At 37.8% G+C, this 26,395-nt stretch overlaps 1 protein-coding gene across 8 annotated transcripts in view; it reads left to right on the top strand.

Annotated features, from left to right (window-relative positions):
• mcm9 (minichromosome maintenance 9 homologous recombination repair factor) overlaps positions 1 to 26,395 on the top strand; it is a 34,478-nt gene that overhangs the window by 848 nt on the left and 7,235 nt on the right. For 2 of the 8 annotated variants that reach the window (XM_085937270.1, XM_085937271.1), the window contains exons 2-16: positions 632 to 813; positions 990 to 1,155; positions 1,402 to 1,508; positions 1,644 to 1,850; positions 1,915 to 1,996; positions 2,083 to 2,283; positions 2,355 to 2,480; positions 2,582 to 2,701; positions 2,772 to 2,946; positions 3,046 to 3,248; positions 3,567 to 3,773; positions 3,893 to 3,975; positions 4,212 to 4,357; positions 4,450 to 5,528; positions 16,974 to 17,062. In XM_085937270.1, the coding sequence (XP_085793396.1) occupies positions 649 to 813; positions 990 to 1,155; positions 1,402 to 1,508; positions 1,644 to 1,850; positions 1,915 to 1,996; positions 2,083 to 2,283; positions 2,355 to 2,480; positions 2,582 to 2,701; positions 2,772 to 2,946; positions 3,046 to 3,248; positions 3,567 to 3,773; positions 3,893 to 3,975; positions 4,212 to 4,357; positions 4,450 to 5,528; positions 16,974 to 17,062 (3,156 nt within the window). In that variant the 5' untranslated portion in view covers positions 632 to 648. Of the gene's footprint in view, positions 1 to 67; positions 545 to 631; positions 814 to 989; positions 1,156 to 1,401; positions 1,509 to 1,643; positions 1,851 to 1,914; positions 1,997 to 2,082; positions 2,284 to 2,354; positions 2,481 to 2,581; positions 2,702 to 2,771; positions 2,947 to 3,045; positions 3,249 to 3,566; positions 3,774 to 3,892; positions 3,976 to 4,211; positions 4,358 to 4,449; positions 5,931 to 7,879; positions 7,989 to 16,973; positions 17,063 to 26,395 lie in introns of those variants that run through there. The other 6 variants (XR_015068860.1, XM_085937273.1, XM_085937268.1 and 3 more) reach the window with 6 other exon arrangements.

The raw sequence follows: 26,395 nt of genomic DNA on the forward strand, positions 1-26,395 counted from the left end.
TCACAATTGGCAATTCCTTTTCCGGTTCCAGGGATAATTTTCCCTGCGTTTTAAACTTATGCGTATGTTTTTTCCTCTTGATAATTTTTCCTTTACTGTAATAGTTCTATTGATCAGTTAAACGCGTTATGTTTGACTTTTTCAAAGATAAATATTCAACTTGAAAAATCAATCTTGAATCTTGAACTGTTAAAATACTGTTCGGCAACATTACCTGCCTCACAGACAAGATTCGGGTATTATATATTCGGGCGGGAAATTTGACGTTAGTCAAAATAAATGTTTGTTGAGGCGATGCTGTCCTATATCTTAATTTAACTGTAATTACAGACATTATTATTCTTATTCTTTTTCTTATTATTATCATCACCACCAGGTACGTAGTTAGAAATCGGAACAAAAATCAATTACAATGAAAAATGCTGCAGTTCCAGTTTACTACGCGACGTAAAGTTTGGGGCCTTGCTTAGCTGTTGAAGCTTTTTTTTACACATTGAAAACTACGCCACAAATTTATTGTTAAGAAGCAGGGGTGCGTTTTATGGTATGTTTTTCCCGTTCAGTTTTGACATTTCATTGAACGTTTCGTCCAAACTTGTGGTCATAACATTTGCCTCGTCTGTCATTCCAGGTGGATCTCCATTGAATATGGCTATAAATGCAGAACAGGAGGCTCTGATTAGCCAGATGTTTGAAGCCTATATCACAGAATATCATCTCGACGACATTATCAAGCAAACTGCAATTTCCAATGACGACAGTCATCAGCCTGTTGTTATCAATGCCATGTCATTGTTTGAAGCCAGTATGGAGGTGATTATACTAGAGCTATTGAGTATAACATAAAAAAAAAAAAAAAAATCAAAACAAATGTCTTGGCACTCATTGAATAAATTACAATGATGGTTCTGAATTCCATTGGCAGTACTGTTAACCCATTGCATATTTTTGATGTATTTTCATTGTATTTTTGTGTTATTTGTCTACAGATTGGTAACTATTTAAACGCCTATCCCAATGATGTCTTGACAATATTTGACAAGGTTTTGCACAAAACAGCCATTGAATTGTCAAAGAATGCCTCCGTTAAGTATTTGCATGGATTACCTCCTGAGGAGCCGAGAATGAAAAACACTCTTCATGCCCGTATCACAGGTAAGTTGAGAAAATGAGCCTAATGTCTCTCATGTCCAACCAGAATTTTTCTTTTGCTTATTTTATTAGCTTTTTTTATACGCAAATATTTTAACTTACACTAAATCCCTCATGTTAAATAATTTAGAAGCGAGTGTGTATAATTATGAGTTTAAATTTAATCGTTATAATTTAATTGTGTTTTACATTTTCATCACAAAGGTAGACAAACTACAAGAACTGTTATCATCTCTCTTGTGTGCCCAGGTCTACCAATTTGCCCAGAACTCACGAGGGACAGAATTCCTCGATCGAGAGATGTTGGGCATTTCTTGTCTGTCACTGGGACTGTCATACGCACCAGTTTTGCCAAAGTAATGGAAATAAGCCTTTATGTGTAATCTTAATGAAAAATGTTCCATGTGATCAGATCAATTATTTGTCTGCAGAAATAATACAGATAGCATATTGTCTAAAGTATCTGTTTGTATCTGTCTGTTGTTTCATAGGTCCTCGAGCACGAGCGTGATTACATGTGCGCCAAGTGTCGCCATGTTTTCGTTCAGCAGGCAGACTTTGAGCAATTCTACTCCTTCGTCCCACCGGTGGTCTGCCCCAATCCCAATGGCTGTAACTCATGCAAGTTCAGCTGTCTGTCTGAAGGCTCCGAGCCTACTGCCTGTAGGGATTACCAGGAGATCAAAATACAAGAGCAAGTAAGGTCAATGATGTACTGTGGAATTGCGAAAGGAATCATTTCAATCACCATCCCAATCATAGGTGCAGAGGTTGTCAGTGGGAAGTATTCCTCGTTCTATGGTGGTGGTTCTGGAGGATGACCTTGTGGATAGGTGTAAGTCAGGTAGGATCCCCAAAGTTTGACGACCAAATGAATTCAGATTTTTTTTTTTTTTGTATTGTCAGCTGATCTGATGTTTGGCTTCCCAGGAGATGATGTGACCGTTTATGGGGTGATGTGCCAGCGTTGGAAACCTTTTTATGATGGTGATTGCTGTGATGTGGAGTTGGTTCTCAAAGCCAACAACATCGAAGTTAACAATCAGCAGGGTGCTGCTTCTTTACTTCTGGAGGATGTTCAAAAGGAATTCAAAGAATTCTGGGAGCACTACAAATGTGATCCAATAAGTGGTGAGAAATCAGACCCACTTCCAATATTAAATTCTGCTTGAACATTTCTATTCTCTCTCCTCAATATGTAGGGAGGAACCAGATCTTGTTGAGTCTGTGCCCTCAACTATTTGGCATGTATGTGATTAAACTGGCCCTTGCCATGGTGTTGGCTGGAGGGGTGCAAAGAATAGATTCTTCCGGAACCAAGATCAGGGGTATTTTTTTTTTTTTTCCTGTTCGCTAGACAAAGAAATATACCAAAAGAACTACAAGTTGATTGGTGTGTCTCATTGTGAAGTATCTTCTTCCTCTTAAGGTGAATGTCACATGTTGCTCGTGGGTGACCCTGGTACAGGCAAGTCTCAAATCTTAAAATACGCGGCCAAGATGATGCCACGCTCTGTCCTCACTACTGGAATTGGTTCAACAAGTGCAGGTATGTGACCCCCCCCACTCCACCCATCAGGACATAGCCAATCAGTTCATATTCTTATCAATTGCTTTAGGACTAACAGTTGCAGCAGTGAAGGACGGAGGCGATTGGCATCTGGAGGCCGGAGCCCTCGTACTCTCAGACGGTGGTTTATGCTGTATCGACGAATTCAACAGCATCAAGGAACACGACCGTATCAGTATCCATGAAGCCATGGAGCAACAGTCCATTAGTGTTGCCAAGGCTGGGTATGACATTTATTTTAGGATGATTATTTAAAAAAAAAAAAAAAAAAAAGGATTACCGAAGTGTTATTGTATTCCTCTACATTGTTTTCCTCTCCGCAGTATAGTCTGTAAGCTGAACACTCGTACAACAATTCTGGCTGCTACCAATCCAAAAAGCCAGTACGACCCAAACGAATCACTGTCTGTCAACATCGCACTAGCGAGTCCTTTGCTAAGTCGATTTGACCTGGTTCTGGTTATGTTGGACAACAGAAATCCAGAGTGGGACCGCGTCATCTCCTCTTTCATTCTGGAGGGTACAGGTAAGGAATAAAAACTTTATATACAAAAATTCATTTTTATAAATGTATGTATCATATTTTTGGGATTAGAATATTGCAATTTATTCTTCATAGCCGGTCCTGCAAATAGATAGTATTCATTATTACAATAATACCATCGTTATCCACTAGAGGGCAGCAAAGTACCTCCAATTCTATAATTGCAACAAAACTGTGCAATCGATTATCTGGCAACCTAGTAAAGCAAGAAATAGATAAAGACACCAAATAGAGACCCTGCTCATGAGGAATACTGCGGATACCATACCATTGATTCCATTTTTAATTCTTTGTTTTTAGGACTGCCCTCTGAAAGCTCCCCCACACTATGGTCCATGGAGAAAATGAGGGCTTATTTCTGTGTAATAAAGCGTTTGCGGCCACAGGTTTCAGAGGAAGCCAACTCCATCTTATCAAGGTACTATCAACTGCAAAGGCAGAGTGAAGGCCGCAATGCTGCACGCACAACTATCCGCATGCTGGAGAGTTTGAGCAGACTGGCTGAAGGTGACCATTTGTTTTAAACTGTTGATGATTCATTTCAGTATGAATTAAAGCTGTACATGATTTTAAGAACTACAAATAACAAAACTTATTATTGAACTAACTGTTTCAAATCCACACAGCTCATGCTCGTCTCATGTACAGAGAGACTGTAACGATAGAGGATGCTGTTATGGCTGTCTCTGTGATGGAATGTTCCATGCAGGTATTAAAAATAATCCCTGTTTTGTTAATTTTTTTTTTTTTTTACTCTTGCAAATTTGTAAAATAGCAAGAGGACATTACAGTGTAACTTGTGGAGAAGCTACATATACACATTTGAACCTTCTCAAGCTAAACCTGCACAAAGCCATTCAATAAAATGAGAGTATAGACATGAGAGTATATATATTTTTTCCCATTTATTGAACAAAAATTCCAATTTTTTCTGCACTCTCTTAGGGTGGCGGTTTGCTAGGATGTGTTAATGCAGTGCTCACTTCATTCCCAAATGACTCTGGTCAGCAGTATCGGACACAGTGTCAGGTACTGTTAGAAGGCCTAAACTTGCCCCTTTTGATTCAAAAGGAGATGGACAGATTGGACAGGTGAGTAAAAAAAAACATTGAAAGTGTAATCTCAGTTATAAATTGAGAGTTTTGACAGATACCAAGCTACTTTTTTTTTTTTTCCTCATAAGGCTTGGTAGCAGCAGCATCAAGCCTTCTAGCTCTGATCAGCCAAGTGATCACAACAATCATCACTTGGAAGAAACAAAGACTATCACCAAAACACCATCTGACGTACCAAAGACCTGCTTGAAGGGTGCTGAGCAGGAGAAGGCTTTAGATTGGTTTTACTCCTTAACTGCTTCTCAATCATCAGATGAAATCCTCTCTCCAATATTCACATCAACTCAATGCAATGAAAAAACACATTCCGAGCAAGGTGGAATGATTAAAGAGAAACAACCTGAAGCTCAGGATCATCTGCATGGATCCCACCAACGACATGCACAAACTTCAGGGCATGTGATTCAGAAAGTCTCTAAAAATCTACAAGAGAGAAGAGTCAAGGAGCTTCAACGTAAATCACAGCAAGGACTTGAAGAAAGTGAAGTCATTGTAAATAATGGAAGTGAAGATGTCAATGTTTCAAATCCAACGTCCCATACTGGTTTGGATTCCAGAATTCAGGATAACCCTCGGTGTCAGACAACAACTAAAACCATTCACACTCTGCTACAAGACAAAATTGCAACTTCAGATGAAAATACTCCTTTCAAGTTTTCAGACTTTATATTCAAACCGAAGAAGATAAAATCATCGGTCCAAAATGACGTCATCGATTCCGCTGTGAGTGCACCTGAATGCAGAAAACGTACAAACAAAACAGACAAAGACAGTCAACAGAAGGTCGGCAGCTGTGATAAGACCAATAGTGCTCTTAAAGACAACAAATATAGAAAAAATGAAAAGCATCCGAGCCTCGGCGAAACAAAACAACGAGATGACATAAGAAACCAAGACAGTGACAAGAGTAAAGAATTTTCTACACCATTAAAACCTCCCGATACTTCAAGCGCTACAAAGTCAATAGTCCCCGCCTCAACTCTAGCTAAACTCTCAAGATTTTCTTTCACTGGCACAACGGAACGCAAAACACCAGCGCAGACAGAAAATGGTGGCAAGATGAAGAGAAAGTGTTTTGAATTGGACCCGCCAACAAGTACTCTCTGCGGTTTGAAAAGTGTGTTCAACACATCTCTCTTTGATTCCGGTGAGTCAATTGATGACATTCTTGACACTGACTGGGACAAAGAGGTAGCAAAGAAAGCCAAGGTTTGATATTATCCTCTAGGTTATCAACATAAATTTCAATTAAGAGGAAAATAATGGATGTTGCCTTTTTTTCTTTTTGGAAATTATGCCGTAGATGGCCACTAGGGGGAAACGTTTATCCACTGTAAATCCCCTCTAACTGTTCAACACAACTTCTGTTGCCAGGATTATTCAACTCTTTTTCTTTGCTTGCCTGACTTTGTTTCTGTTGTTGAACCTGTCTGTCCTCAGTGAACATATTTATTTAATGCTATTGCACTCATATTGTGAGCCAAATATGTTTCAATTAACGATAGAAAGACTGACTTTTTCTGATTAATTAAAGTGGATGAAAATCACACTCACTTTATTATTATTCACTATGTTTTTAAACTATAGACACATTTACATATAAATAATCCATTTTATTTCCCTGCATCTAATTTTGAGTCAAATTATTAGTTAATTCAAGTATTAGTAGCGACTTGACGTCAATCTCTATTACCGCAATAAATTCGCAACATAAAGTTTGTTTGTATTTTCACAAATAATTGATTTTTGCATTTCCACAGTACAGGTACAGTATAGACAAAGGTATTGTGAATTTGGAGCCAATGTGTGGACCATCACTGCAAAATGATGTTGACAGTGCTGACCTAATTGGATTTGGATAGTAACGTTACATCAAAAGATGTCATGCGCTCCTTTAAAATGGTAGTAATTAGGACTTTCTTTAACACAAGGGAGATTATGAAGTAGGATTAAGAGTACAGTAAATTATTTCTTTTATTATTGCAAACACTAATATATATGTACAGTTTGCAATAATAAAATTTACTGTACTCTTAATATATATATACACGCATAACAGGACAGCAACATTTAATAGGCTTTGGTTTCCTGTTACTGTTTGTGTTTTTCTTGTCAATCTTCTGCCAGGCTCAATTTTCTGCTGAGCTTAAAACTTAACAAACCATTGCTGCAAATCACTCTCTCTTTCAGATGCAATTCAAAAGTTATGTATTCAATGTTGAAATGGAGTTTACCGAAATCACGAGATATTTTTGCGTGCAAGTTCTTATTCTTTGGTAATTAGAGTTCAACTCACCACAATTCTGACAAATCAGTGTGCGTGTGCACATGTGCGCTTCTGTTGGGCATGTGTGTTTTCATAGCAGGTTTGAGACTTCATACTGGACTGTTGGAAAGAACATGCATTTTCCACTGGATTTAAAACATTGGACATTCATTTTATAGTTGTTGTTCTCCCCATTACTTGATTCAGATTGAAGTCAAGCAGGACAAAAAAATTACTGCTGACACTAGCAGATTTATTTAATGATTAAATATGTTACAGTCTGCCAAGAGGTATTAAACACTGACAAGTGCCAATGCATAAAATTTACTGCACCTTCAAACAATGTCTGATTAAGTGTAATTCAATAGGTATGCCCTTTTGTTCCTTTTTCTATCCCTCCTGCAAACACACAATCATTATGTCATCTTAGCATAAGTAATAATGTCCCAGACACACAGGAAGTTGTTTTTCAGAGAATTAAGTAACCCAATGGAGTCTTTGAAGGCCTAGAAAATATGTGAACATTTGTGCCGGACTAAATCTACCAAATGTTTTTAAGTACTTAAGACAGGTTGAAACAATCATCTACCAGTATTATTTGATAAGTACTTGTGCGTCAGTTTTTCTCTTTTTTGTGGGTCTATGCTCCTCTGCCCACATTGAATAGAAGTAAAAAGTAACAAATGTTCCAATTTTCCTATTTATTATTAATTGTTTTTACAAGTGAAGACAATTCGATGCATAATTTGTCTCTGCGGGCCACAGAAAACGATTGGGTGGGCCGTACCTGGCCCCCGGGCCTTGAGTTTGACACCAATGCTTTATTTCATCAAACCGGAACACATTTTCCTTCATGTGTTTGTAAGATTTCTCTTGTAATTGGACTAAAGGTAAAGCAACTGGTCATGAGTACAACGCACGTGAAGAAGACAGATTGTTGTCACGAGCTTCTTTAGTTCCTATTGAACTATGGCCAGCCTCTCTCACCAAAGTTCTTTTCATCTTCTTTTCTCATTTTTATTTTGTTTAGTTTTTCCCCTGCATTTTTTTTTAGATCAATATTAAAACAAATATATTTCCCCCCCTTTTGTTATTGCTATTAGCTTGTGAGCCTTAATTGATAGCACATGGCTAAGATTTAGGGTGGGATTTGTTCAACAAAGAGGTGGTAAGTAATAGGAAATTATGTGATTTTGTATGCATGTGCCTTCAATTTTATGTTTGTTGACTAGGGAGTGATGCAAGGTTGCAACAGAGCAGGTGGGGAGTTACAAGCCCGGATATCATTAACCAAGGCTGAAGTCACTACTTTGCCATCAACATACAGTACATGGAAATGAGGTCAGTCTAATTAACAGATGGTGGATGAATGAAAACATTTCCATTTATTTGCACACATTTATCATCATAAGAGATGATTTGAGATGTGATTGCTGCTTTGGTTGATTGTGACTTCGGAACTGTTGTCATTTTCAGTTGACATCAAGAGGCAAAATGGCCGCCCTATGAGATGGTTAAAAACTGGTGGATTTTGACATTTTGATTCATATTCCACAAACAAAATAATAATTAGGTGTTTTGACTAGCTGGGCTACACAGAACATATTATAAAGAAAACTTTTAGGTTGAGTTCCCTTTAAAAATAGGCATTTAGCTTACAATTCAGCAATGGAATCGCTAGTATGACTACAAGGATGAAAAACATTGTTGATGAAGAAAGCAATTTTAAACTACAAAATTTGAGCAAAGAATTTAATAAAAACCACCCATCCATTCTTTTTTTTTTTTTTTTATACTGCTTGCCCTCATTAGTGTCGGCGGTAAACTGAGGACTACCCAAGCAGTTAATTGAGCGAGAGGCGGGGTACACACTGTACTGGTCGCCAGCCAATTGCAAGACATTCGAACAAATATGAAAAAGTATCTTGTGTCCCGCACGAATGTGACCCCTAATTATTTTATTTATTTATTTATTTTTATAAATTGCTACTTTTTGGTAACTTGTGTGCACAATCACACTAGACAAGTCTTCAATTCCACATTTTAATTCCCACTCTGAGTGTTTGGCTTGATCAACCAACATTTTTCTTCTTGGACTTCTGGCATGTTATTAGAGCAGCTTTACTTTCAGACCGTAGAATTACAGCAAGCCTCCTTTCTCACCCCCCATGGGTGCAATTCTTGAAGACTCTTTGTCTTGGCTCAGCTCTGTGGCCTTCACAAGTCCAATTGTGGAACAACTTTGTGGTTACTAGTTATGCCTCAGATAATGCACACTCACCTACATGCATTGGAGACAGTAATGTTTGCAATGTGTTTTATTTTTTATTTTTATTTATAGACTAACATTATCAATGGACCAGAAAAAGTTGCTAAGAGAGTTCAAATTAGAAATACACAACAATGCTAGTCCTGCTTCTATGGTTCTGGCAGAGGCCCCTATAGTAGGATTGTGACTTTTAATGAAGCAGCATTGAATTACTGAGGCTATAAATACTCAGATTGTCCCTGGACTAACATTTGTGGAGGAGATAAGAGAGGGTCTGTTTGCTGCCATGTGTGTGTCAGAGGGGCCAGCCTTTGGTCTGCTTCATTTGGTACTTTGTTAATCCGCATTGAGCGTTGAGAGGAAATATGGGGATGAACAAGCTGTATGTTCAAAGCGTCGGAATTCAAGTGGCACCGTGACAGTCTACGGAAGTCGACCGCCTTGTTGATATCAGAAGTGTGTTAAATACTCAACGGCTGTATTTTAAAGAGCAGACAAAAAGCAACAAGAGAACAATACATGGAAGGAGTTGAGTGTTACCAAGGTTAACTCAGCTGTATCACAAAGATAACCTGTTCCATCTGCTCTGATAAGATGAGAAACATCAACAAATCCGTAATTGCGCTAAAAACCATAGAAAATGTTGTTTGGGACGTAAAACTAGACCTAATGACTGAAAATAGCACGTAAATTCAATTAGAATAATAATGATGATAATAATAATAAAATCTGATTATATTCTTTTTATTTAATTCTTTTGAGTAAAGAAATCACAGTCACATGTACACAATATATTTGTAATTTTGCGAAACTGACTTATGCTGATGAATGTACTGTACGATATAGGGAAATGTAATTCATCGATATAACTTGGTAGAAACTTGTAGGACTCAATTTTCGTGCCCAGTGCAGTCTAAATCTGGGCTAAGGTCGAGCTCGACCAACTTTTAGTATTTTCGCAGACCAGTTCAGCGTGACGCATATAAACAAAGGCATTTTGTAGCATTTTGGGCAGTTGATTTAATTTGCCGCCAATTGAAGCGACTCCCATCATTCCCTTTAAATGTCTCGTGCAAGCGGCAGCCTGATTGGAATCTTGTAAACCACTTTAAATAAAATAAATGACTATTTTACTTGTCACCATGTGACCTTTGTAAGGAATGTAGTCGAGTGGTAACAGCTGGGCGTATATGCAGAAGTATATGTGTCTGTTCAAAGGTTACCTGCTGTCAGATGGTCATGTTTTTCTTGAACTTTCTCTGGCGGCATGCTGACTTTCCGTCAGTGACCTATGGCCTCCTCTCAGTGGTTTTCCTCAGGGATTCACAGAGGGCTCAGGAAATACACTTGCTAGCCACTTTATTAGGTACACCTGCACAATCAAAAAACAAGGACACACATTCTAATATGGTGCTCTTGGTATTCATTTAACAATATTGTGGTTGTTTTTATCGTATTGTAGAATAGTACTGTATTATAGATTTGAAACATATTGGTACCCTTCCATAAAACCCACAATGGTCTCTGCAATCATTTGAATTTGGCAAAACAAATACAAATGAAAGTTACATTTTGAGATCTAAAATGATTTACGGAATAAGCTCCGCTTTGGTTTTCGTCTGATGCATTTTTGTTACATATTTTGCGGATAAATTCAGTTGTACCAGTAGCAAAGTGGGTATGCAGTGCATTTGTGAGTGGTTTTGCCACTCCCAGTAGTCTCTTGCATATAAGAACATAACAAACATTTTAATTCGTACCACTTGTTGTAACAGGATGAGGAATCAAAAGCTTGTTTATCGTGTGATTACTGGAACTAAGCATTGACGAAAACAGACTGTAACAATGTACAAACACTTGATACCATTAATACTGAGCCCCAAACAAGATCCCAATGTGACATTCTTCGAGTTATTTGCTGTTCTGATTTAAACACCTCAACACATATGGTGACACTTAAAATGAAAGTTAAATTAAGGGGGTGATTAAATTCACTTTTAAATAGAAATGTTGATTGTGTGAAACAGAACAGTGATTCATTTAACTAGTCCCAGTTAAATTCTTTCCCCCGTTTATTGACGCAGGTTTAGCCACATTACACGTGTTCAGCAATCTTGGGATTTAAGTGCCAAACCTGTAAATTTCCATTTATTTGGATCAGAGAATGGAGCATTTGTACACCAAACAAAACTGAAGAACTTCAAGACTGATTGTTACTGTCAGTTATTGTTTTATTTTTTGATTTTTCAATGAGAGCTGAGAGTGGTGTATTTTGAGCAGTTGTATTCGATGAATTGCATCAAAGGTGCTCTTTTATTCTTGGGGAACACAATAATTTGTTAAATGCATTTGTTAGCTTCTCGCTAACGCCAGCATTAGCTTACTGCTTAACTTGACCGCAGTGCTTGTTTACAACTTTTTTTGATACTGTCTTCCCGCACCACAATGAAGACGGGCTTCTGTCATGATAGATGGAAGGCAACATATGTAGGTCAATTAATTTGCAAGTTTACTTGTTGCATGCTCGTGCGATGTTTCTTTAATGAACAGCCATGAACTCTGCTCCCTCCCACATACAGGAGACTCACACAAATACAATCTCGACACTGCACCTGTCAGCCGTTCACTCCAACACAGCAGTAACCGCAACAAAAGATACGTTTGTCATTTTCATCTGTTACGTATCAGTATGGCCTTCAGCTGTACACCTGTTTGATGAATTCAAGATATATGCAACAGTATATTTATGATCGTACAGTTATGAGTCTTAATTATCGATAAGTGTGATGATGAGCATGAAAATAGTATCTCTGAAATGACAAGACACAACTTAAAGCAAATACAATTTTACCTTTTAAATTTATTTTATTTTAATTCTTTTTTTTTTTTTTAAGATTTATTCCTGCTTGTATTATGAGTGTGTTGGACATTATTGGTATTTGTGTTCATTTGAGTCCATGAAACCATGACTAATAAATATTTAAAGGGTAGTGAATATAAAGTTTAAAAAGCGAGCAAGCCAAAAAAAAAAAAAATGATGGTCCCATTTAACCAAAGCATTTTTTTTCCTCCCAAAATCTAATCTAAACATACTTTTAAGCAAGTACCTGAGAAAACTACTTCAGGCTTCGGTTCTTTAAGCTTAAAAAACAACAAATAGACGCTTAGAATTTGCAGGATAAAAATCCAATAACTCAGTTTAACATTCTTTATTTCAATTTGATTCCTTGCATGGTTTTCGAGTCGTTTCTATGCTGGGAGCAATACTCCCCTCAGATTCCAAACAAAGTGTTTAGGCTCAGTTGTGGCCCTCAGAAATATTGCCTTTATAACAGCACTTTCATTTCCTGAGGCCGTCACACAACAAAGGCCCCAGACAACTTCAATAAAACCAACAACCCCCCTGTAGATTTAACTTAAAAGTCTTCTACCCCCTTGAGAGGACACATACAAGCAGCAAGAAACCAAAATGTAGAAATTCAGTATTTGGCTCTGAGAGACATTAAGGCCGTTTAAAATCGTAAGGAAGTATCGGAAGATACAGTTTGATACTAATTTACTCTTTCCACTTTTACCCTTGATACCTTTTTCCATTACCATGTTACTGTTTGTAAAATTAGTGTGAGTTGCAAAATCGATTATATTTTAGAGGTTTGTTGTTGTATGTGCCCCAACATGGCTGGGGGATTGCGAGGGTCCTTTTTAGCTGCTCACAACTCTATTTGCATTTTATTTTAATCAATTCAATACCTATTCCTTTGATTTAGTCAAATAAAAGTACTCATTCACTCAATTTTTATGTTACTTCGCACTCGATACGTAAATGTCTCGAATCCCGATGACGCGTATTGGTGCATATTTGTTCTTGTGTGTGTGTTTGAGCTGTTTGAGTTTAGCCAGACAAAGCTGTTGCTAAGCTGGATCTTTTGCTGCTGAAGAAATGCAGTCTTTGTCATTATTTGTTTGGGTGCCACCTCCTGGCTGATACTTTGAACACTGGCACCCTGGCCATTCTTGGCAGGATATTGCTTGATCCTGTGGGTGTTCCTAAACTCAAATGCCGTACTTAGTTTTAGATGCATAAAATGAACGTTTCTTCTTAGTTTAGTTACAATTTGGAAAAATTGCGCAATTTCTTTTGTCCTTGTGAGTGTGTAGACGTGCGTGTGTGGACCTCCACAGCAGAAAGCTAGTGAGGCTACAAATGAGGTTGGGAGGCCCTCTTCACAGACACTTGGCACCCATGGGACACAACATCATTTGGACAAAGGGGTATTCATTGGCACTTATAGTCACAATTTTCGTTCTCTCTCTTGCTCTCGCTCGCACATACACACACTTGACTTGTACACTTTTGAGGTGACGTCCTGACATTACATAATCTTAATTAAATCCTTAGGAAGGCTGGTGATGTCATTGGACGCTGAGCATGTGTGCGTCGGCAAAGAGAGAGAACATTGAACGAAATTCTGATCGCTCGCTCTCTTTGTCATCTATCAACAATAAAAAAAAAAAATCACAAATATGCATTACAAGGAGAGTTCCCCACCAAAAGATTTGGTAAATTATTGAAATTATTTATCAATTAAAAGAGGAATTTGCAGTTGAAAATATTATCCAAGAAAAAAATAAACATTTGTCATCATTTGGTTCAAGTAGGATAAGACAAGAGATTTATTTTTGACCTTATTGGTTCAATTCTGTTTGATAGACTTTTAAAAAAAAATAAATAAAAAAAGAAAATATTTAGCATCGTCTTTCAAATGGTGCTCTTCACCTGACATTTCTCTTGATAATTAGACTGTGACTAAATCCTCCGATTTACCTACTTCATTTAAATGGCTTGTATTCCCATGGGAGCATTAAGGTTAAAAATGTCAACCAAATCAAAAGGCTGCTTTGATTTCATTGTGTTCAGTCAGGTCAAGCAGGGCACATGAGTGCCAGCAGTGATGGATAGAATCCCAGGGGGAGAAATTGGGTTGTCCATGGGTTGCTGTGTTGGCTGGTACAAAGTTCAATACCAGGCTGTACTAGGTCCTATCCGACCCTAATTCCCAGATGTAAATAGTAATTATGCTCTTTCACACCACAAGTGCCCCCCCCGTGCCTTTTTCTCACATCATGCATGGTGAAAATTCACAGGATGTCTTAATTCCCAAGGATTTATTTCCTCGAGAGATTTTTTTTTTCCCTTTGCATAAATTGTCATGAGACTTACATTAAGTCGCTGGTGTAATGTGACAGTCAATGTTTCAGGAAATACACTGATCCCTTCAATATGCAGGTGTGTTTTACACTTGTCTGCATGTTCCCAGGAAATAGCAATCGTTATAAACTCACAGGATAGTTTTGATGTGTTGTTGTAAATATTTCCCCAATGAGATTTGCCACAAATGTGGTCAAGATGGTGCCGTGATGAGTTTCGACAGATATGGAAAATAACACCAGATTTATTTTATTAGTACTTCAGGAAACATATATTTATAATTTGGTTCTTGAGTTAAAAAAAAAAAAATTGAATGCCCTTCAATAAAACCACTAGTTATGCGTCCTGATGGCGGACTCTCATTTGCCCACGTTTGTTTTGCCTTGTTTTTAGTCCAAAGAGAGGAAAAAAAAAACCCAACCTGTTTCTGATTTTCAGGAAATGTGAGCGTGTGCACTGCAGTGAATGATCCAATAAAAAAGAAACAGGTAATCTCAGACCAATCGGCTTTGTAATTAATCTCTGAATTTATTACACCCAGCAGTTTAATGATGCAGTCCTCCAGTTTTTGGAAAGAAAGCTCAGTAAAGTAACTCTTGTCCAATTCATTGTTTGAAAAGGACTACAGATTAAGTTGAAGGACAATTCACACCATCCGGGCCAGATGCAAATGTGTTCAAACATTTGGTGAAAAAAAATAAATAAAATCAGAGTACTTCTGGATAGCAGATGTCATCAAGAACTAGGCTTGATCAATGGCTTTGTAATAAATAATTGCCTCACTTCATTTTGTTTGTCCTACTAAGAGAGAAGCATTTTAGATACTTAAGTTTTAGATGTTATTATATTACTCACATATTTCAGGTTTGACACATCAAGTCGATCCACAATTTGTTTTTGCGGGCCGCATAAAATGTGTCGGGCCGTATCTGGCCCCTAAGCCTTGAGTTTGACCCCCGTGGATTAAGTCTTCTCATGTCTTTTTTTATTTCATACTGCAGTGGTCCAATTAAAGTGGAAATTGGAAACAAGCTGCCGCCAATGCAATTGGCCTGTTTTTCATGTGACAAGGTCACATGGCTTCTTTAAAAAGACTGTGTTTAGTTAAGGGTCACACAGTTGACTGTTGTATTGGCATTTTTACACATTATTATTATCATACATATTATTATTATACATGAAATAAGCATCAAGGGAAAACGTGCTTTGCCAGAAGATACCCATTAGTGGCTTCTGAATATTGAAAAGAGAGTGTGGCAGCAGTTGGCACGAAAAGAGAAGATCTGAACCGCTGCCAGCTTTTGATGCGAGAACCGAGAGCAAAGAGGGGCTCAGTGGTCCACGCCATTAAAACAGCAAAGCACTGTTTTTCCTTGGTGAGAAATTGAGTGTGTCCATGTGTTGGTGTGTGTGTGTCTTTTATTTTCTTCTTAACATCACATTCAATAAATGTCCTCAGCTTGTCAGTGTTCACAAAGGATCTCAGTAACAAACTATAGAAGCTTTTTCCTACTGCAACTTTATGGCTGTGAATACAGATATGGTCATGTTGCATAATATCAAACATTAGCTTGTCAAGTGGCAAATCCAGAAATATTTCCCGTCATGATGTATATTTGCATTTTGATCCGGAGAACGGAAACCAAGACTCGGACCAGTTTTCTACTGATATTGTCAAAATGTAGTTTGGAATCTTGGCTTGACTAAAAACATGAAAACCGAACATCGAAACATTCGCGTGGTAAAGCAAAGTTCTTTGATGACAACTACTCGGTATCTTTCTGTTGTTATGATTCAAACCGTCAAATATGTAAATGTTTGCCTGACGCTGATGGAAAAAAATGTGCAGATGTTCAGATCAAACTCCGGTGAAATCATTTATCACATCACTTTTTGATGGTCCAAAGTGACCAGCATTGGTTTCAATTGGTCAATTGAAATTATTTTGTATTCTGTGTGGTTAACCAACATATGTCACATACCTGTAAAACAAAGGAGCATGGAAAAAATTCATATTATTCTTTGTAATGAAAGTCCAGATGGTCAGCAGTAGTTGCGTGAGAAGACTCAAAAGACTCAGGCTTTCCACATGCTCATGTCTCTCATCACTTTTATTCCGAGCTTAGTTGTTTTCACCAACATGGTGTATTATTCAAAACAGAGCAAAATACCTAAATGATCTTGATCTAATGAGGCCACTTGGCAACATCTCAAGAATCATAATTACAATTGATTCAAATGTTGCATTACATTGTACAACAATTTAAGTCTCCGTTAAGTCTATCATCATTACCAAAATCGTGTTGGATCAGCCGCGCCACAATTTACACACGGTCCGAGCAGGTTTAAATTTAGACTGACTTTTTGCTACCAAATTGTCATTCTACTGCTGTACTTATGTTTTTTTGATTATATTGCTTTATATTGTGTCCGAGAAGTGTTTAGCTATCATGTTTGACTTTACCACTACGTTATTTTAGGTTAGTGACAGATCATAACATGTTTGGATTTAGCTACATATTTGGGTTAATAACACACAGTTTGTCTTCAGTTACTGGCTTTGCAACATTTGACATTTGTTTATGATCCATTTAACTGCCTGCTACAGTGTTTATTAACCACAAGCATTTGCTTTAACCACCCCATATGCGCAGGTCTCGGCTGCAGTCAATCAAAGGCTTAAATCTAGCGCTCTGTCATGAGCGTATGTACATAAAAATGACGAATAAAGCACAGTCAAACACACACAGAATAGTGACAGGAAATAGATTGATAATTTCAGTTCTTTTGCTGATGAAAGTTCAAATTTTTCTTAAATCCCTCTCTCTTGTGCGCTCTGTCACACTAGGGGACAACAGCAACTTCTCACCATGGGAATTGACAGGAAGAGCTGAAGATGAACGCACACAAACACGTTTTTTTTCCAACGGACATACGGTACAGTGCTTTTTTTTTTTTTTGTCTTTCCCCTACTGTACCCAGAGGGGGTTGATGTGTAGCGGATTTGGACATCACTTGCTCCCTGTCTCAAAGTGAAGACCCATAAACACATTGGACATGACAAGTGAAAGTATATAGACATGACATGCAGTTTGACACTTTTGCATATTATTAGATAACTATTACTTCTCAAATTATGAATTATGGGGCGGCACGGTGATGCACTGGTTCGGTACCACCCCTGTGCGGAGTTTGCATGTTCCCCCCGTGCCTGTGTGGGTTTTCTTTAGGTACTCCGGTTTCCTTGCACATCCCAAAAACATGCATGGTAGGACAATCATATGTAAAAACTATTTGTTCGGATAATAATAAAAAGTATTGTAAGCATTTGATACTGAGAGAAAGGATGAATGGAGGTTTATGCTAACAGAAGCCTTGGAGGTCCATTGGTCGCTAATGTGCCATGTTCTTAAGATGCTGACATCAGCTTTAAAAGAATGAATCTGAAGTCTAGACACCATTGATTATATCCTGTGGCCGAATGGAATTTTCTAAAACCACCTGGGTGGTGATTGTAGCCAACTGTTATCTGTCACGAAGACCAGAGGCTGCAAAAAGTGGGTCTTAAAAAGTTTCTTTTATTGAAATTTCACTTTTAGATGCATTCAAACGTGTGAGCGTTAAGTTTATTAACATAATTGCAAACTGCTGCGGTGCAACGCGTTTTGAAAAAAGTAGCTATTAGCACTATAGCAGATTTTCTGGCATGATTCGAAACTGAATTATGTAGTGGCATTTGGAGAGGAAATACAAACAAGCAATTATGGTTAAAGGTTTCACAATATTATTTTTGGTTTTCTTGGATGAATCAAAATAGTTTTCCGTGTCAGTTGACTGCAAGTTGTGGTATTGAGTCAGAGGAATGTTGAAACACTTCTGTCACTGATGGTCTACTGCGGCATTTAACATCCTGCTGCCCACATTTAAAGCCAAATTAAGCACGGGTGGAGAAGAGAATGGAGAAATTGCTTGGCCTGACCAAATACTACGAGGATATAAACCACAATATGGAAGTCAGTGATGTGTAATCAATGGAAACTGTCGCTGACACACAATGATAATACAATAATAATGATAACAACTGTAAAGGATCACTAATAATGTTTTTCCATTGATTTCTGAAAAGTTTCATTCTCTAATGTGATCAAATAAGGTTATGGAACTATTTTTTTCAGCATGATTAGTCTTCCTGCAGTTTGTCAACTAGGTCGATTTAAGCCCAGCAGAGAAAGCCTTGCTAGCAGTGAATGCTAACCACTGTTTATATCAAATTATTGTTCAAATGCACTTTTCCCCAAAGAATAAACATATAGCGATTTTTTTAATATATTTTTTTTTATATCCTAAATCAAATAAGTCCACAGTGTTACCTTTTCATAAAAGTGAACAGAAAGATTTTGAGATTTAAAAGGGTTTGAAGGCTCTCGGCTGTTCTGAACAAGAGGCAATTTGAGCTTTTCATTCCAACTTTGGCTTGGTCTCTGTCAGTAAGGGGCCTAAAGAGGCTGCATGGACGCAAAGCTTCTCTGTGTTCTTTTCACGTTTTCCCAGGCACATCCAAAATAAAAGTTCCATGGTGCTTTTGTTGCCGACGGTTGCATAACATCAGCTGGGCTATTTGGTGTTTGGTCACGGAGGTCCACAAGGCTAATGGTAAACATTACATTGCCAATCCAATGAAGACAAAGCACAAACTTCCTTTTACATTTGCCGGACATAATGGCTGGATCTTCCCCCCTCCCTCATCCTTCTGAGCAAATTGTAAAAATAAAAAAAATCATGTAGTGTTGCTATAAACTAGGTTCATATCACTCACTCAGTGCCAGTGTTTGAGAGTCACTTTATTTTTTTCAATTTACACAATAATTAATCAAGCCTATGACTCTAAACCTGCTCCAACTCAAATGTGAAGTAAGTTAAATTACTGTTAATGTTATTTTGAGCAGTTCGAGAACAATCTAACTCAACTGAGCACAAACTGGACTAGTAATATGTTGACTAAGTCGATGTTTACATATAGTAGTAGTATAAAGACTTTGGTAAGGCACAATAAGATAAAAACGAAATAATTTTAAGAATAACTTTTTAAACGACGTGATCCCCCTGGAAAAGCTTGACCAAGTAGCTAGGGAGAGGGAAGTATTGCTTAGGCCGCTTCCCCCATGTGACCTAACCTCGGATAAGTATAAGAAGATGAATGACACGAGGTATTTATTTAAATATCACAATGTTCGTCTCAAAGGGATTGCCGGAATAGCTCCTTTCAAAATTCCCAAAACGAGGTCAAACTTATTTCCCGTTCCTGTATTCTACTAGCTAGGCTAATCTGAAACTTTTTGTGTTACAGTAACAAGCTAGACATACATAGACACACAGCATCAGTTTTCCGTTACTTGCCAGTCTGACACGAGCTAATCCTTATCAGCGGCCTCTTTGTTTTGAGCATCATTTAATGTCTTTACAGGTGACTGAGTGACCCCTGCCTGAAGATTAACTAATTTCTTTAACAACTCTGTGCACTGTGTCACATTTACTACTCATTCTGCCTTCAGATATGCCGATGTGTATTGTGTGTGTGTGTGTGTCCGTTTATGTGTATACAATAAGTGAAAATAGACTTGTAAAGAGTGGATTGCATCAGCAATGCGACTAATATGTCCCGATACATAACCATTTATGAAATTAGTCAATCTTGACTAGAAGCTGAGTCATTAACTGACAATTGTTACATTGTTGATGCCAAATAGGAGGAGTAAGCAAAGATGTGGGTATGTTTGAGTGTCCTGATAAGTTCTGAGCATTGAGTTAGGGTCATGCCAGTGAGCCTGACAGGCCTCCTCTAGGCAGCTCTCTCTAATAGGTGCTAATTGCATTCCATTCCTTACTGGTCAGTAGCCAAGAGGAATGTGACTGTTATTATGATGAATCCCTGTAGCCTTGGTCGATCAGCACATTCTTCTGCTCTCAGTCAAAATCCTCCTGCAACACCAAAAGGCGTGACAGGCAGTTATTAAAATGAGTAACCAATAGTCATACAAACTAGGTAATAATTATTGATAACAGAACATGAGAAATCAAATATACATTTCAAAAGGGGTTAAACTGTTAGTTGGGTCCATAAAAAGTTGTGATCATTTTATTTAAGTAGACAACAATGATGTTTCTGCACGTAAAGTACGTATTTGGGAATTACTGATCCCAGGTTGTGGTGGAATTTAGATGATTTTCAGATTTTTATATGCCGCCCCGTCCAACTCTTTAAATTTGGGAATGACTACACGCCTAGCATTCGCTTCAAACCATGTCATAAAAAGAACACAAATGTTGATCAGTTTTCTAGGTCAAACAGAATCTCCATGAACCTCATGAACCCGTGAGCATGAGAATGCCCATTACTTCATGAACTCTTGTAATTGCAATGAAATGAGGTTCTATAAAGTATTGGCTCGGTATTTTTCCCCCCTCAAGCCAAACCTATTAAATTTAAAACATTAGTGACTGATAATTACAAAAAGTTTGTGACTGATAATCAGCGCAAAGTTAACAATGTCACAAAATGGAAAACGGGATCACGTTGTGGAAAAAAGTCATCAAATTGGTTTGTCTGTTGGCAACTGTTGGCCCAGTGGTCATTGTGTGAGAGGCCGGAATCTTGGAACTAAGTCAAACAAAGATAGTGAGGGAATATTTAAGTAATACCGCACAACCACACACACACAACCAATGAAACGTTAGCAGGCTTCATATTGGTGGGAATTGCCATTTTTCGAAGTCGTTAAATAGCACACGCTTGTGGTGTGGTTGTCTGTTTTTGTAGACATCATGTACGTTCCCACCCTACGGATGAGAAAACATGAGGAAGCGTGTGTGTTAGTGCCAGCCACCCTCGCTCCATATGAGCATGGAGCCCATGACTAGTGAGGAAGCAAATTAACTTCTATCCTTCCTGCCGCCTCTCGACTCATGTACTCTATTTGCTTCCCAGTATTGTTTGCCACAATGCAGATGACACGAGGAAAATGGGTTTGTCGCCACTTTGTTTTAAAGTAGTTAAATCATTTTTTATATTGTGATCCCACTCAAGGGTGTTAAACTCATTTTAGTCGCGGGTCGCATTGAAATCTTAGTTTACCTCGGAGGGCCATTATGACTGTCAACATCTTCTATAACTAGTTTTGATATCAGATATATTGAAAACTATAGCTTAAAAAGATGAATGGTGGTAAAAATTGGTAGCGATAGCTCTATTTTTAAAAAGTGAAGACAATTTGTAATTTTAGTTATGACACAGTCCATGTAAAATTTGTCTTCTCGAGCCACATAAAATGATGTGGCGGGCCGTATCTGGCCCCCGGGCCTTGGGTTTGACACCGATGTGCTAAAATGTAAGCAAAATTGGTTATTTTGGTAGTATTTATAATGAATCACCATTTTTTTTTTTACTTTTTTGCATTGGTTGTCTGTTCCCACATCTTTTTAGTTTTGAATGAGAATCTCAACACCTGCTGTCTCAGTAGGCGCAGCAGCATGGGGGCCCAATCTTAACGTTAACTGTGCTGTTTTTCGAAGTCAAAGTGAAGGGAGTCACCTTACTGTTATTATTGTCATATTAGAGGCCCCTCTGAACGCTGTTGGGAGGTATAGATAAAGAGCTGCACTAACAATGTGTGATCTTTCGTGAACATTGCTGTTTAGCAGATGTGTTAAGTCAAATAAATAGGACGGGGAGTATATCAAATCCAGATCTCTGTGAGGGAGAGAGCAGCAACAGGTGTTGAACTGCAAAAGAGGGAACAGTTCAAAGAGGACTTTAATGTTCGGGGAAGAATTGGAAAGTAGAGGAATTCATTCCTTGAAAGAAAATCAAGAAGTGAACAAATGCATAGATGGTATTTTTTAGCACACAAAAATAAAACTACCTAAATAGGATTTTTGGCAAAACAGCATCAGAGGAGGTCAGTCTAGAGTTACCAGAATATCTTCATGCCAGTGGGAGTGGGGGCTTGGGAACCGGCGACTAGTTTTGTTCTCTGCCATTGTTCGTCTTCAGGATGTCCTTCTGGGATGTCACGCAGGAGGTCAGAGCAGAGGTTCTCTGTTACTGTCTGGAGAGAAGCCAGGAAGGCCATGACTCCTCTGATGTTGGTCAACCATAAAGGCTGTTTGTTCCACACAACTAAACAACATTGCACGTATTTGTCTCACGTTGCTATTGAGGAATTTTAATATTGGTAAGCATTTTCCTCACTATTTTCTTTTTAGTAGTTTGATTGACTGAATATTACTATATAGGTGGATTTTTTTGGGGCTGGGATTAATTATTGTATTGGATTTCATTAGATTTTATGTATGATGATGATGACGATAGAACTTTATTCATCCCACAGCGGGGAAATGTTCTTGTCACAGCGAGAATACAAGTGCCAAAATTTCAAAAAGGATCAATAACATTTAGACAAAGACATTTAGTGCCGCTATGTATACATACACATATTTACATGTATTTAAGGGAAACTGGGCTTTACTTGAAGACATCCCAAAAGCTTTTTTAGAGCCTCTGACTGATGTTTAATGCCATTTGGGTGGTTTTAATACTTTAAGAGTGACTGAGGTCATGAAAAGGGCCAATCATCATGTGAGTCATTAAGGTGACATGAGTCAAGGTGTGGTTGAACATTAAGTTGTCCATTGAGACAGGACATTGTAATTGTTTGAATGGTGATGTCAGAGATCACCTCCTATGTTGAGTGAAAGTTATTTCATTTTGACATTCTGACCTCAAGAATGTTGTTTTACGTCATCTTCTGTCAAAAATCCACACACGGTATTTCTATTGTGTTTACAGTCTGCATGACTTCCTACATGAGCAAATTTGGACTTGTCTGTTTTTATGGATTTCTTGACAATATCTTAAATGCTAAATTTCTGCTTGGAAACAACATGTGGTTGTTCTGCTTTCTGTTCCTAGTTAATGATGCCTATCCGCACACAACCATGCAACAACAGATTGTACACATGTTTATTTGTGTGCGTAAAGGTAGTCGAGATGGCAATTACACCGATTAAGCTACCCATGATGGCATTTATTTTTCTCATAGGCAAGGCAAAGCGTAATACAGGCAATTTAACCAATGTTAACACACGCGCACGGCTATTTCTTAGCAAACATTAGTTGTTAACTAGTTAAAACGGGTCATCTGGCTTGGTGGTCTCCTTCATGCTAGAATATATCTTATTATGTTACACTCAGGTTTCCAGGAAGCTAAAACACCGTATGATTGCTATCATCTCAAAAAACAGGCTTCAATGGGACCCAATCCTCTTTAACCTCCCGTAGCAACAATAATAGGAGTTGTTCACTTCAAACCCATGAAACAATAATCTAACACTGATAAATTATTTATTTTTTTTGCTCCACTCTCATGCTCTACAGTCACCTGCCCTAAAAAAACACTTGAGGAGTCTCCACCAGCATCATTCTCTAAACACACCCAAGGCGTGCACCCTCAGTTGTTAGATTCCAGGAAATTATTTGTCAAATGAATGTCATGGTTTTAACAATCCGTTTATTTCAATGCCACGAACATTGTTTTCTTTGAAAGTTCAATGCATGCGGTCAGATTTTGATTGAACTGTGAACAGTTTCCTAAGGTACAGTTACTACTTCCTACTTTGAAACCCTAACCCTAGTTTGAACCCTATCTTAAAACCATAACCCCAATTTAAAACTCCACTTTGAGACCCTGACCCTTGTTTGAAACCCTACTTACCAAGTTTTAAACCCCAGTTCAAAACCTTAACCCTAGTTTGAAACCGTACTTCGAAGCCTTGATCTTAGTTTGACACTCTACTTTAAAACCTTAACTTGATTTAAATTTTCCAAGATCTTTTCTAATGACAGGTTGTTTGTTTAAAAGGCTTAAATCCAATTTTAAATGGAAACAGTCAAGACACATTAAATTATTATTCTCTGCAGACAACCTGTTTGGACTGAAGATTGTCGATGACCACACGGACTGGTTTGTTGTCAGCTAATATTCTTGGAAGTGATGAATGACATTTAGAAAAAAAAAATCCCCAAAGATTAAACAATTACTTTAGCGTTTTTTGTAGTCTCATGAAATCATTTTTGGAATCAAGACAACCAACAACATTGCCTCCAAAAAAATCACATTAACATTGCATCATCTTTTATGTTTTGTTAGAAATTAACAGCCACAGTTCAAATTATGATAATTCGATGGGTGGATCTTTAAAAATATGTTGTCACCAAATTTGGTGACAACACATGTGACATCGAAAAGGCTTATATAATCCAAAACTAATTTTTGGGAATTTTGCACCAACATTAAGCACTTCCAAACACGTATTAATGTCACTTTGCGGCTTTAATTATAAAGTTCCACTCGATTTGAGTGGAGGAGGACGGAGCTGTCAGCACTTGTGTAAACACACAGCATGTATGGGTTAATGGTCATATGTCTATTTCCTGTCAGGCTTCTCTGGGAATACTTCCTATGTTGACATTGTGTGTGCATTGCATCTAACTCATTTGGCATTAATAGGAATAGATGTCACATCCTGCATCCTTTTTGGGATTTTTTTTCTTTCAGATTACTAGGAATATTAGCGAGATCCAACACTCCTTGACTACCAGAGGTCTCAGCCAATCAATGACAAGTATGGTTATTGAATCAGGTTGATGGGGTGGTTGTATATAATAGGAAATTAATTAAAAATCATTTCACTCTTTGTTTTACATTAGCTTTTTCAAAATCTCTGACTAATTGCTTGTTTTGTGCTCCAGAGAGAGTAAGAAAGAATAATGTGCTATTTGGGCAACATCCAAACTTTCACCGATTTGCGTACGTGCTTATTTATCAGAATGACGTATTTATCTCCTTGTGGAAAATTGCTTCCCAGAATGTCGAATGACTTGAGGGTTTATCCAGGGTCATGTGTATGTGTCACTGTGACATGGTCATGATATCCCTTTGCACTCTGATGACAATATCTTTCTAAATACCTTCACTCATTAACGGTGTGTTTCCAGCGACGCTCCTCAAGCCCTATCCAAAAACTCAAAACTTTTCCTTCTAAGTTCAGTTGTGTAGGCAGTTTATTCTATTTGCATCCAGTATGACAACAAAACCATGTTTGTTTTAAACTCTGGGCTCCTCTAATTGACTTGAGTCTTTGTTGTGGTCAAAACGTGAGGTTCAGCTATGTCAGGGCTCTTCTAAAAATGTCCAGTCAGAAGACTTTTACAATAATCAAGTCTACTGGAGATATAAACATGGATAAGGTTCTCTTGGAGCAAGCAAACTGGATTTAGTACAGATAGTTTTTGTACCAAATCCAGTTAAGATTTTATTATCACAATTACTGGTCTGTTCTGTTTGACCTGATGGATGGTATTGTTTTGCTCGCTTTGAGAGGACTTTGGAAGAAGTCTTTTTGCCTTGATCAGTACGGAAGAAGAATCTAATGGCCCGACTTGCAAGTTAAATACCTCTTGAAAGGTTTCTCTGTTGTGGGGGGAAAAAAAAAAAAAACCAGCGGAAAGTTGGGGTGTACAATCCACAGCATTTAACGTTGGTGAATAGCTCCTCATTATTCAAACTCTGCCAACACAAAGCTTTGGACTGTGTGCCAATTTTGTTTTGTTTTGGAGTTTTTTCTTCAGACCAAATCTTGAAGTCAGCTGGTTTTGTTTCTTTGTGTTCAAACTGGGAAACTAATGGTGTTTAGCAAAACACTTAAACTCCTCTCAAGGAGAACAGGAAGACCCTCATTTGGTTCGAAACAATTTTCAAATTTTTCATTTGGACAATACATTTAAAATAACAATGTGTTTTAAAATACGTGTGAAGAATTGTTAATTGGCATTGACCAAGAAATCATCCCTACACTCCTCATCTATTTTTTTTTATTTTTGAAACATGGGTGATGCTTTTATTTAGAGGCAGGCAATGGACTGAAACACAAACTAAACTGCGAAAGGCAGGAAACTGAAGAGCTTTGTGTATTTCGTAAACAAAGGACAAAAGCTTGTGCACTGATAGGTTCGTATCAGGAAAAGGATCATAATAATGTCCGAATAAAAAGAACAAACAACAAACTGGAAACGGAAGAGACACTGAAGAACTAACGGCACTCAGAACTAATTAGAGTGTGAAACTCATAAAAACAAAACACAATTGTAAATCCTTTTCAACTAATATAAGGACAATATATTTAATGTACAAAGAGATTTATGTTATTGATTAT

Source organism: Syngnathus leptorhynchus, chromosome 18, assembly GCF_054491065.1.
Source record: "Syngnathus leptorhynchus isolate UIUO chromosome 18, UIUO_Slep, whole genome shotgun sequence".
NCBI classification, from domain to species: domain Eukaryota; kingdom Metazoa; phylum Chordata; class Actinopteri; order Syngnathiformes; family Syngnathidae; genus Syngnathus; species Syngnathus leptorhynchus.